Below are 12,825 nucleotides of genomic sequence, written 5' to 3' on the forward strand. Positions count from 1 at the left end.
GAAGTCAAACTGGGATGCAGATATTGGTGCTTTTCCTCCCCTTTTCTCGCAGTCTTTGGACAGAGTGCTGCCTCACGCCCTTGAATCCCAAGCCTCACTCTTCCTCCAACTTCTCCTTGGCAGAAATGTATACAGTCATATAGCTTCACAGGTTGTTTTTTTACAGTTTATATGTTTTAAAGGTATCTTAGCAGAATGCACTTACACTTTTATCTTTTTCTATAGATACATAGCCACAGAACCATTACCTTGAACCTTTGACTCCGACAAAAACTGATACAAGTTTGTATGGTAAGTCTGTTAGACGTTTTACTGGCACCAGTTAGAGGAGGTGGGTTTCCATGATCCTTGTAGCAGCCAAGGTTTCCAGGCACTGAAGAAAAATGAAAAACAAAAGAACTTTACAACATCTGGCTGTGAACACCAAGAGGGAAAAGCGTGTTGTGTCAGGTACTCTCATCTCAGCCAACATTTCCACTCCTAAGGTGCAAATGAATAACAAGCAATAAGCTTTAAAAATGGAAACCTTGGGCTTCCCTGGTGGCGCAGTGGTTGAGAGTCCGCCTGCCGATGCAGAGGACACGGGTTCGTGCCCCGGTCTGGGAAGATCCCATATGCCGTGGAGCGGCTGGGCCCATGAGCCACGGCCGCTAAGCCTGCATGTCCGGAGCCTGTGCTCCGCAATGGGGGAGGCCACAGCAGTGAGAGGCCCGTGTACCGCAAAAAAAAAAAAAAAAAAAAAAAAAGAAGCCTTAGTGTCCTCTGCTAGCTGCTATGTTTTTGTTTTATTTTGACGAGTAAGGCCCATATAACTACGCCTAAGAAATTTTTCACCTGTTCAATATTGATAGAATTTAGTATTGACGAGACCTAGGAATAACTTCCTAAAAACAGAGAAGCTACAATATGTAAATGACGTTTCAGAGTCACTGGACAGCAAAAAAGCCCTTGGAAGCCCACCATCCTATGCCTTATGCCTCCCCTTGTTTCTTAAAAAGCCCCGCAAGTTGGTTTAACCAGGTCCTTTGGTGAATGTATTAGTTTCCTATTGCTACTGGAATAAATGACCACAAATCTAGTGGCTTAAAGTAGCATAAATTCATTATCTTAACAGTTCTGGAGGTCAGATGTACTAAATGGGTCTTCTGGGGCTAAAATCAAGGCATCAGCAGAGCTGTGTTCCTTCACAGGCTCGAGGGGACAACCTGTTCCTTGCCTTTTCCGTCTCCTAGAAGCTGCCCCTATTCCTTGGCTTGTGGCTGCCCCATCCCAGCCTCTGCTTGCCCCCCTCTGCTTCTATCATCACATCACCTTCTCTGACTCTAGTCCTCCTGCCTCTATGTTACAAGGACCTGTGTGGTTACACTGGCCCAGCTGGGTAATTCAGGACAATCCTCCCCATCTCAAAATTCTTAACTTGATCACATGTGCCATGTAAGGTAACATATTTAAAGATTCTGGGGGTTACAAAATAGACATTTTGGGGAAGATTATTCTGTTTACCACAGTGAACATATTAGTGTTTCACACAATCAGATGGTCTGGTCTAGTAGAAAAAGCTGCAACTGAGAATAAGGAAACCTAAATATATATACCAACTGTGGTAGACAGCTTTCAAAGATGGCCCTCCATGATCCCTACCTCCTGGTGTTCATGCCCTTGTGTGATCCCCTCCCCTTGAGTGTGGGCTGGAAGAGTGACTTGCTTTTGTCCAACAGAACGTGGCAAAGTTGATGGGATGCCACTTCTGTGATTGGGTTACAAGAGACTGTGACTTTAGTCTTGCTAGTAGACTCTCTCTATCGCCCTCTCAGCTTATATACTTTGATAAAGCAACATATCATGCCCAAGATGTCATATGGCAAGGAACTGAGAATGGCCTTCAGCCAACAGCCAGCAAGGAACTGAGACTTTCAGTTTCTGCAAAGGCTGAATCCCACCAACAACTATGTATGCTTGAAGTAGATCCTTCCCCAGAGGAACCTTCAGAGGAGATCCCGGCCCTGGCAGACACATGAGAGACCTTGAAGCAGAGGACCCAGCTAAGCCATGCCCAGATTTCCTGGCCCACAGAAAGTGTGAGATAATAAATGTGTGCTGGGGCTTTCCTGGTGGTGCAGTGGTTAAGAATCTGCCTGCCAATGCAGGGGACATGGGTTCGAGCCCTGGTCCGGGAAGATCCCACATGCCGTGGAGCAACTACGCCCACGCACCACAGCTACTGAGTCTGTGCTCTAGAGCCCGCGAGCCACAACTACTGAGCCTGCGAGCCGCAACCACTGAAGCCTGTGCGCCTAGAGCCAGTGCTCCGCAACAAGAGAAGCCACCACAATGAGAAGCCCGTGCGCCGCGACGAAGAGTAGCCCCCGCTTGCCGCAACTAGAGAAAGCCCACGTGCAACGAAGACCCAACGCAGCCAAATAAATAAATAAATAAAAATAATTTTTTAAAAAGTCATTTAAAAATGTGTGTTGTTTTGATTCATTAAATTTTAGAGTAATTTGTCATACAGCAATAGACAACTAACACACCTATATAACACATACTAAATATATGCTCATTGAATGAAGGAATGAATTTATTGTGAGCCATGGACAAATCAACCTCTCTGCCCCTTAGTTTTCCATCTGTGTTATTAATTTATGAATCACTTCACTATCAGATGAAGCCCTTTCCCTACGTTCTCTGTTTGGCTCCTCACAGTTTACATAATTACAGCTATAATAAGACATGAATGAGGCCTGGTCCTAGAAGCACTTCTAGGTCAGTCAAGAGTTATACATTATCCAATTCCAAAGTGAGACATATAGATTCTTAGGAAGCACTTTTCCTTTATGTTTAAGGCTGGAGAACAGCATGGTCCAGTTTAGTAAGCTTTATATCCAAACTAGTTTTTGGCATATAAAAATATACATATATATGTATATAGGTATATGTGTGCATAATATATATACGTACACATACACACTTTTTAATTTCTGTCACCATCTACATCTAACCAGCTCATTGTAAATTGGCAGGAAGTTAACCCAAAGAGTCATCCTTCCCCCCTAAGCCAAGTGGTTACCCTTCTCCTTTGCATCACACATGGTTCAAATATAACAAATGTGGCTCACCACACAAATGTTAAAATGCATCTTTCAGAAACAAACCAAATCTCTATAGAAGCAAATGCAAACAGAAAAGCTCTAGGCAGTAGGAGTTCACAGTGTTCAGTGGGGGCCTAGCTTGGGAATGGCTGGATTTTAGAGTTTAAACAAATGCAGTAAGTAAGCATCTAGTCGGAGGCATATCATATAAGCCAAGTTTGTTAAAGGGGCTTTACATATGGAAACCTGAGCCATGCGTTTAATGATTTTTAATAAAAGCTACTTGATCGTGATCGTCTTGGTCATTTACTCTGATTTCTCTCTCATTTATTCCATTATGTTCACAAATAAGCATGATATTATGTATTCATTTATAGACAGCCCAAGGCACATAATCATAAATGTTAAGATTAGACATAAACAGGGTCGTAGTTTGCATTGATGCAGCTGGAACCTATAAGCTTTATTCACAATAATTCGGTGAGCAAATCCAGGCAGCTCATGTTCCAGTGGGGCAGTGAGGTCCCAAAGCGCACCGGGAGGTAGATCACTGGAAATCAGACCACACCATGCTGCTGCTGCTCCACCCCTCTGAATACCCATGGCCTTAGGTATCATCCTTGACACCCAAGTCAATCGCTTGCCAGACACTGTCAATTCTACCTCTTAAAATATTGCAGACACCTGTCCACGTCTCTATCCAGCCTGCCACTTCCCCCGTTTAGGCCACCGTTCTCCCACTCAGACTTTTCCATTGGTCTCCTATTCCATTTCCCTGCTCCTAGGCTCACCCTATTCTAATCTAGTTAGTGCACTGCAAGCACAGTAATCTTTACAGTACATTCCAGGCAAAGGAAGGCCAAGGGCAAAGGCCTAAGGCAAGAACAACCTTGGCCTTCGCAGGAACACAAAGTAGTGAGTATGACCAGTGAAAGAGAGGGAAAAGCAGCAGGAGATGCAGAGGTATGCAGGAGCCCTGCCTAAAACCCTCAAAGCTCCCATGCTGCCCTTCAGGATAAAGTCCAAACTCTCTCACATGGTACACAAGGTCCTGCCTGATCTGTGCTGTTCCCCTACCCCACCCCCATCAGCATGACCCCTCTCTCTATCCCTCGGCTCACATTCTATATGAAAGCCAAGATAAATCATAGTGCATCTCCAAGTTTCCCACCTGCACATTGCTCTATGGCCTCTGGACTTTCTTACAAAAGTCTGTTTCTTCTGCTTAGAATGCTCTTCCCTGCTTAAGATTGCAGCCTGAGCATCATTTCCCTTGGGAAGCCCCATGGGCCTCCCATCAACCTCCCATCCCACAAAACAGGTTATACGCCCCTGCTGTGTAGTCCTACAGCAGCCTATGCTAAGCTTGATTCTAAACACTTGTTTATGTGTCTCTCTCCCCAGTTAAACATGAACAACTTAAGGGTAGGACTGTACCTTCTGTCCACTTGTATTCCCAGGGCCTGGCATGGTCCTAGCCATACAGCAGGTGCTCTAAAACTGTGTGCTGAGTGAACAAATGTGTCCCACATTGCCAGCTGAACTCATGGGGAGAGAGAGGTACCTCTTAGGCAGCAGGGAGTCGAGAGAGCAGAGCAGAGTGAAAGGCAGAGCTCATCTGCATCACGACGTCCACTTACAGCCAGTACCCATTGGTTTTGACTCCTCTCTGTCCTCTTTGACTATCTGGAAACACCATTCCAGATAACCAAGTTCTCCATTAAAGGTTAACTTTAAAACTTAAAATTCTATCTTTATCATTTTGGATGAAACTTTTCTAAAATGCATTAGCTATTTTTTTTAAAAAAACTTAGTTTAACTTACGTACTTTAAGTTTTTCCTGGTGGCTTGAGGTCACCAGATGTACGTCACCAAATGGTCCCAGACTGGTGTGCTTTTGTGTGTTCCTGTGTCTGACTTTAATAGTTAATCTGTCTCCGTGGTTACTGTTGGGGCAGCTGAACCCTCAGAACATTAGAACTGGAAGGAGTCTTAGCATCTACTTGCTACTGTTCGTGCCTGTGGTCTTTGCTTATCCTCTTCTTAATTTTCTGCTTCTTAGGCTTATAAGAAAACTATCGAGCTTATTAGAACTGTGTGGAAAATAATAGTTTCTGAAAGAGGGAAGGCCTTTACCACTTCCCACTTTTGGCTGTCCATACTGTAGCTCGGGGTTGTTTTTTGCTCGCTCACTTCCCAGTTCTTGGCAACGTTCTGAAGAGCACTGGTGCTACCATCACCTGTCCAGAAGCAGCCAGCATTTTGCAGCATTCACAAATGTGGGCTTTCGAGTCAGAAGGACCTCAGGCTTAACTCTGGCCCCTCCACAATGGCCTTTCTAAGTTGAGGTTCGTCCACAGTGGAATGAGGAACAATATGGGCCTCAAAGGGTTCTTGTGAGAATTAAAATTAGATAATGTAAACAAAGTAAACACCACAAGGCCTGGCAATATAGTATGTGCTGAATAAACAGTGTTTGTTATCATTATATACAACAAGGCTTTCATCATTTACCACACCAACAAGAATAACCTGCTCGGTTAACAGAAGAGTAAAATGGGACTTCCCTGGTGGCACAGTGGTTAAGAACCTGCCTGCCAATGCAGGGGACACGAGTTCAAGCCCTGGTCTGGGAAGATCCCACATGCCGTGGAGCAACTAAGCCCCGGTGCCACAACTACTGAGCCTGCACCCTGGAGCCCGCAAGCCACAACTACTGAGCCTGCATACCACAACTACGGAAGCCGGTGTGCCTAGAGCCCATGCTCTGCAACAAGAGAAGCCACGACAATGAAAAGCCCACGCACTGCAACGAAGAATAGCCCCCGCTCGCCACAACTAGAGAAAGCCCGTGTGCAACAACGAAGACCCAATGCAGCCAAAAATAAATAATTTTAAAAAAAAAGAGTAAAATAGCATTGACTTAAAAGATAAAGTCAAAGGCAGCCACCTTGGAAAACTGGGTTTGATTCTAGATATTAAAATATTAACCTCTTACATCTGGCTAGATACAGTGCACTGCCATGCGAGCCTTTCACATGAAACTCAGGTCCCTTTCAAGAAGGTGGGACAGGTGATGTGCTTCCTAGGTGACTGAGAAGCTGCAGTTCAGCAAGGTTAAGGGCCTTGCATGGGGACACACAAGATGGAACTAACTGGAGAGCAGAGGTCAGCTCTAGAGTGGCAGATTCTCACTCCACGGTATTTTTCTTGGTGTCCCTGCCCCCCCCTTTCCTCATGGGGACAGTCTGGGAGCTAAACGAAAGTGACTTCCTGAGAATAAGGACTGAATCTGCAAACACGCAGTCCCTCAGCGCCCTGTGTCCCACAAGGCTGGCCTCTGAGGGCTGTCACTGCCTCTGACTCGCACTGGAAAGTGTGGCTCGAAGTCTCGCCAGAGAAGACACGTCATTGTCGTCTTCAAAAGCATGACTAGTCAACTGAGTGGATTTCCAGACTGTGTCCCACCCTTAGCTCTTCCCAGAAGCAGGGAGGAAAAGTCAATTTGAAAAAGGATATTTGTCCTCAGATTCCTTTTTACTTTCAAGACCACTTTAAAGTCCTGTTGCTTGGTCATGCATTTTTTTCTTACCAAAGAGGCTCCAACACATTCAATTTTTAAAAATCATCTTAGAATATAAATGGACCCCTTGTTTATCATACTTGATGCTTTAAAATGTGACAGTTAATTACCAACAACCTCTTCAGATGTTCAGAGTTCCTGACAGAGATAAAAGTTTTAGAGGTGGCTGAGGGAAGATGGTTCTCTCTTCGGATTAATCCAAGAACTATCGTTCTTTTACTACCACAAGGAACTGTTGGGAAGCAACCAGGCAGGCTTCCTAAATAGCCATTACATTTGGATATAACTGTGGCCTCACTGTGAAGGTGCTAAACACACCTCCATGGGGGCCTCCACAGCCAACAGCCCTTTTCTGAGAACCACTGTCTCAGAGGACCTGCTACCTGCTACTGTAACTGCTGCTGGGTGGGGACAGGCCAAAGAACCCCACCCATCCTCTGGCCACAGCTGACTCCCACTGGGGCCACCAGATCCTCTCTCCCAGGAAGGTGGAACTGGATTCCAGTAAGTGAATTACAGGCACTGGACTTGTAGGGTTCAGTCAAGTAGGGATTAAGGCAACCAGCCACGTTTGGAGCACGTGAGAGGATGAGTGAGCTGATTCTGTTGGTCCACAAAGAGGAAGAAGAATGGACACCATACTGAGAGAGAGGCATAGACGGGAGGCCATGTGGCCCCAAAGAGAAATGGCAAGAATGGGTACTTCCTTCCCAGGTTCTTGGGACGCAGGTATTGACTTCTGCAATATACTCCCAGTGTCCTTCCAATAAATAAATCTCTTTTGCTCAAGTTAGCTTGAGTGAGTTCTATTCCTCGCAATCTAACAATTCCTGACAAACACAGAAAACATGGCTTTTATTGTACAAGGTCAATCTGAATAAAAATCTTCAGATGGTAATTTGCTTAAGAAGAAAACATCACTGTGTTTTCTATTCCAGTGCTCTGACCAAATCTGAGATATTTGTTTAAGAAACCAGAAGCAGGGTTTCCCTGGTGGCGCAGTAGTTGAGAGTCCGCCTGCCGATGCAGGGGACATGGGTTTGTGCCCCGGTCCAGGAAGATCCCACATGCCGCAGAGCGGCTGGGCCCGTGAGCCACGGCCGCTGAACCTGCGCGTCTGGAGCCTGTGCTCCGCAACGGGAGAGGCCACAACAGTGAGAGGCCCGTGTACCGCCAAAAAAAAAAAAAAAAAAAGAGAAACCAGAAGCAAAGTTCTACATTTTAGAAAACTCTTCCCTGGCTGTATAGAACTCCTCTTACTTTTTCTTACAAATAAAAATTTGGTTCTTCAGAAACCATGCAGTGACTGCTTATTTTTTTATACTACAAGAATAAAGATTTTTATTAAGCATTGTAAGTTGCATTCAATAGCCTTCAGATACACCACACCACAACCCATATACAATCAGTCAAACCCAACAGCAGTTCATTCTTGCACAATCCATGACTTAAGGCAAAACTCCCTTCAACTTACAGTAAGACCCTACTCAGGTCTTGCAGGCAGGGATTGGGGAATTGCATCTTATTTCTGATCACTAATGTGTGATGAAGAGCATCAGGAGAATTATATAAAAATCAATAAGAAGTGATCTGATTTCAAAGTACATTGTTTGGAAACATTGACAAAAACATCAAAATGATATATGTATACCTGCTTCTATTAAATTCTCGATGGGAAAGTTCTCAAGAACAAGCAATTTGTTTCCTGCTACAGAAGGCGGGGGGGCGGTGACTGCTTATTCTAAATGTCATTTAACCTTGTGTGGCAGAGACTATCTTCTGTCTCAGGGACTCCACATTGGTGCCTCAGTAGTTGAATTCTCCCTTCCGTGGGAATAAGGACCAAGTACACATGAGATGATACCACTGGTGTCCTATCAGAGGACCAGCCAGTTCAAATACCTCCTTCAGAGCATCAATAGGCTAAGCGTGGATTATTCCACACTCTCAGCCCATGACTATGAGCACACTGTACCCCATCCTGTCAATCTATAACTTCCGTTCCAAACCTGACAGCCACCAGTGTGGTCCAAGTCCTATCATAATACGGCCCCTTTCTACCTCTATAACTTTTTTTTAAAGTTTTTTTTTCTTTTTTTGGCCATGCTGTGCGGCATGCGGGATCTTAGTTCCCCCACCAGGGATTGAACCCGTGCACCCTGCAGTGGAAGCATGGAGTCTTAACCACTGGGCCACCAGGGAATCCCTCTACCTCTATAACTTTATTTCTAAACATCAATTCTCGTTTTCAGTCACTCTGATTCTTCAAAGCAGCCCTACTTATGTCTCTGAGTCTCATTATCGACTCACCCAAATAAATAAGTAAACACCGCTTTTTCTTCCGCTTTGAAATTTTACCTTTAGGGGAAGGTGGTAAGAGTTCCTAAGGATCCTGACCCCCATATAACCCTGATGTATCACAGAGATAGTTCTCCTCTGGCAGGAGTTCCTTCTTTGAAACTTAATTTCTGGTGATATAATGCGGTAGACAGTCTCCAAAGGAGGGTCTAATCATTTCTCCCCTCCCCACTTATGTCATACATGTGTGTGACTCCCCACTTTAAACTTGGAATCAATTTCTTCTCCCCTTGAATCTGGACTGACCTTGTGACTTCCTTTGATTAACAGAATATGGTGGACTTCTGAGTTCACTTCTTAAGGGGACTGGAAGCTTCTCTTGGAAGCCAGCCACCCTATAAGAGGTCTAAGTATGCTGCTGGAAAGAGAGGTTGCCCAGGTAGAGGCCTGAAGCTGTCTTGGAAGCCCCAGCCCCAGGAGAGCCCCCAGGTGGATGCAGCCATCCGACTGAGCCCAGGTAAGAGCAGTAGAAGCATGGCCGAGCTGAAACTCAGCCAACCCACAGAGTCAGGAGAAATGACAAGTTGTTGTTGTTTTAAGCCACTGGGGTTTGGGGTGGTTTCTGATGCAGTAACAGACAACTGAAACACCTTACTCGACCAAAGTTCAGTCCAAGTTCAAGAGGAATGATACAGCTGTGTCTCTGGGAAGAAGAGCTCAGTCTGACTTGAACTTTTTTTCTGGGACACCACAAATATCCCAGGCAAAGAACCACAGAGGCATCTTTTACTCTTCCTGCTGTTTCATCCCTTATATATTCCACTTGTCAAGTTCTGACTTCTTCCTAAATGCATCTTGGATTAACCCTTCCTGCACGATCTCACTGCTGCCACCACCGCCCAGGCCCTCATCTCCTGCGTTTAGAAATCTACACCCATTCTCTCCTCCCCAAACGTCCCTCCCCCGATCTACACTTTAAGGGACACTGGGCTCATCTTCCTGAACGAGGGCTTTCAGCGTGTCAGCTGCCAACTAATCAGCCCTGGCTTTCAAGGTTCTGACCCGGTTCCTCTCTGTCCGCTCCTTTCCTCAGGCATCTTGGCTCCCACCAGCGTGCATGGCAATCCCGTGTCCTTCCTCCAAGTCTCTGTCCAGCTGTTCCCTGACCTGCTGTGCCCTGACCCATCCAGCCCCACCAGCCTTACTCGATAACAATGCCTCCAGCTCCCCAACCATCACGGAGCCCTCTCATCTTCAAAAACTCACAGCTCTCTACCTCATAATTCAATCTTATTTATATAATTGGTGGGCTGGTCTCCAATTTTCTCCTGTGTTTATAACTCAGATTCCTAATTACATCATAAGATTGAGGGTAGGGACTATTTCTTATGTTTATGTATACTCCTTACAGGCAAGTGCTGGTGTAAAGATTTTACAGTAAAATTGTCCTTATTGATCTGAATGATTTTCCCTTTTTAAGTTATTAGTATGCTTTACACAACTTTGCTTTAGAACATTTTGGAAATGTGATATACATAACTGTCGCTGAGGAAAATGTCCATTTGGTTCAGAAAGTCTGTATTATTTTAGTGAAAAATTAAATAATATCCACTGCCAAAAACAATGAGTAATTGAGTATATGCCAGATCTGAAACCATAAAACTGCACTGTCAGAACGAATGTGGGGCCTCCTGTGCTCCCCGAGTGCAGTGTCACATCAGGCCCCAGGGGAATGGCCTCCGAGCAGCTGAGGCACAGCTCCGGGGCCCTGGGGCCAGTCATATAAAGCAGGAACAGAAAGAAATAAAATGCAGGTCAGGAATAACCTGTTTAGGAATTAGATGACAGGAGCATGCCAATGGTGGTTTATGCCTTGGAGAAAGCAGAGGCCACCACAATCCACGCTGTTACTTGCATGCCTTCCCTCTGCTAGGTCCTGGACTCAGAGTCATGTGTATCTTACTCATCTAATCTTCAAAATAACCCTGAAAGGTAGAGATGTGGAAACCAAGGCTCAGAGGAGAGTCATTTGGCCGTGAGCTATTAAGCGAGTAATGATTACAACCTAAGCCGGTATGACTCTGGAGGCCACATTCTTTCCACTAGATTGTGTTGTCTCTCTTCTTGGGAGAGATATGACACCACATCAGCAAGAATATTTGGTGAGCACCTGTTACAGCCTCCACAGTGCTAGATGTTGTGGAAGATTGTTAAAATATATGGCTCGAGGAGGGAAAGCCCCAATAAATTCCATCAGTACCCCTCTGTAAATAAACATACAGTCCAAGTAAAATGAGGGGGCCGGCTGAGCAAACACAGCTTTCAGAGAAACCCTCGAGTACCCCTCCACCTTAAGTCTCTCCTTCAGAGATTCCAGAGCTACCCCTGTGCTGATATTTGAACAGCTTAGTCCAGTTGGGAAAACAAAACTGCTCACATCAAGCAAGAATAAACAATCAAAAACAGGATTCTGACCATGCTAATTTGGGTAGTCTAAAAGGGTTCAATTAGACAAAAACATTAAATAATTGTAGTGGAAAGAGAGAAAAGGTAAAAACTGAGTCGGCATAATTCATATTATTAATGTTCATCTTTTCTTTGGCTACCAGCTAAAGTTTAAGGTTTCATTTTAGCTGTAAAGTGTTAGTGACGTGCTGAGATGTGTCTTTTTCAAGGTGAGGTTCAGCCAGTGCAATGGAAACACGGTGCTGGGAGAGACCCTGAGGCCTGGACAAGGCTGCTGATGCAGGGTTTCAAACAAAAGGTCCACTTCTGGGGAGCCCCTTCCCAGCTGAGAACAGCTGGGCCGGGAACACCCGCGGAGATGGGCCCAACAGTCTCCAGAGCTGGCTCTGCCTGCAACAAATGCTTCCTGGATACCATCGCAGCCTGCTTACTCCCGGGGCTTGGGATTTCCCAAACTCAAAGAAGAAAAGAAAATGACTTGGAGCTAACAGCTTGAACTGCAGACCCTCTGTCGCCACTGAGTTAATCCTTTGGTTTCTACAATGTCAAAAAGGCAATCCTAATAATTCAGCATACTATCAGAATTTCAAACTCTAATTCCCAAACAATCCACAAAGAAAAATTCTCAAGAATGACCTCAACAGTAGCCTGGATCCACCTCAAGGTTCCCGCTTTTAAGGAAATAAAGGAAATGGGGCTGTTCTCAAGTACTGGACAGAAATGGCACTGGTCCTGCCATTAGGAGTCCTAGATTCAAATCCTATTTGGCTCAGAGGGTAATCCTCATCAAATCACTTAACCACTCCAGCTTCATTTTCTCATCTGACCAAGGGGAGCAGGCGGGAGAGGACATACCACCTGCTTCATAGAATTGTTGAAAAGGTTAATAAGATAATGTGAATATAAGTGCTGTACACGTACTAGGTACTCAATAATAACTGAAATAAAAGCTAAAATGTTTAAAAATCAGTGCTGACGTTAAAATGCAGAAAGTGCTGACAAAAACGAAACATTTTCTATAATTGAGAGACTGCTTTGACCACTACTGCCAAAGTGCCCTTGGCTTTTTACTCAAAGTCTGAACTTTAAAAACTCAGTCTGAACTTTAAAACTCGAAGTCTGAACTTGAAAAACTCTCATTAGGGATCACAATCGGAAGGTTTCAAATCCTGTTTTGGGGGTTGCACTTTTGTAAGGAACGACAAATCTGTTTTAACAAAGTCAGGGTATCATTTAAATAAAAGGAAATTGAGTCAGTAAGACTGACCGAAGTTCCCATATGGCAGAGGTGCCATTGCTGGCATCTTAGGCTGGTCTGGGAGAATATGATACAATTACTAGAGAACTTCTCACGGATTAGGAGGGAGAAACCTCACCCCATATCCCTAA

General features: G+C 44.8%; 1 protein-coding gene across 1 annotated transcript in view; it reads right to left on the bottom strand.

Moving 5' to 3' along the window:
* Positions 1-12,825, bottom strand: part of KREMEN1 (kringle containing transmembrane protein 1) — a 60,328-nt gene that overhangs the window by 19,703 nt on the left and 27,800 nt on the right. The window contains exon 4 of the mRNA XM_065890322.1: positions 249-373. Within this exon, the coding sequence (XP_065746394.1) occupies positions 249-373 (125 nt within the window). The remainder of the gene's footprint in view (positions 1-248; positions 374-12,825) is intronic.

This window comes from Phocoena phocoena, chromosome 13 (assembly GCF_963924675.1).
Source record: "Phocoena phocoena chromosome 13, mPhoPho1.1, whole genome shotgun sequence".
Taxonomy (NCBI): domain Eukaryota; kingdom Metazoa; phylum Chordata; class Mammalia; order Artiodactyla; family Phocoenidae; genus Phocoena; species Phocoena phocoena.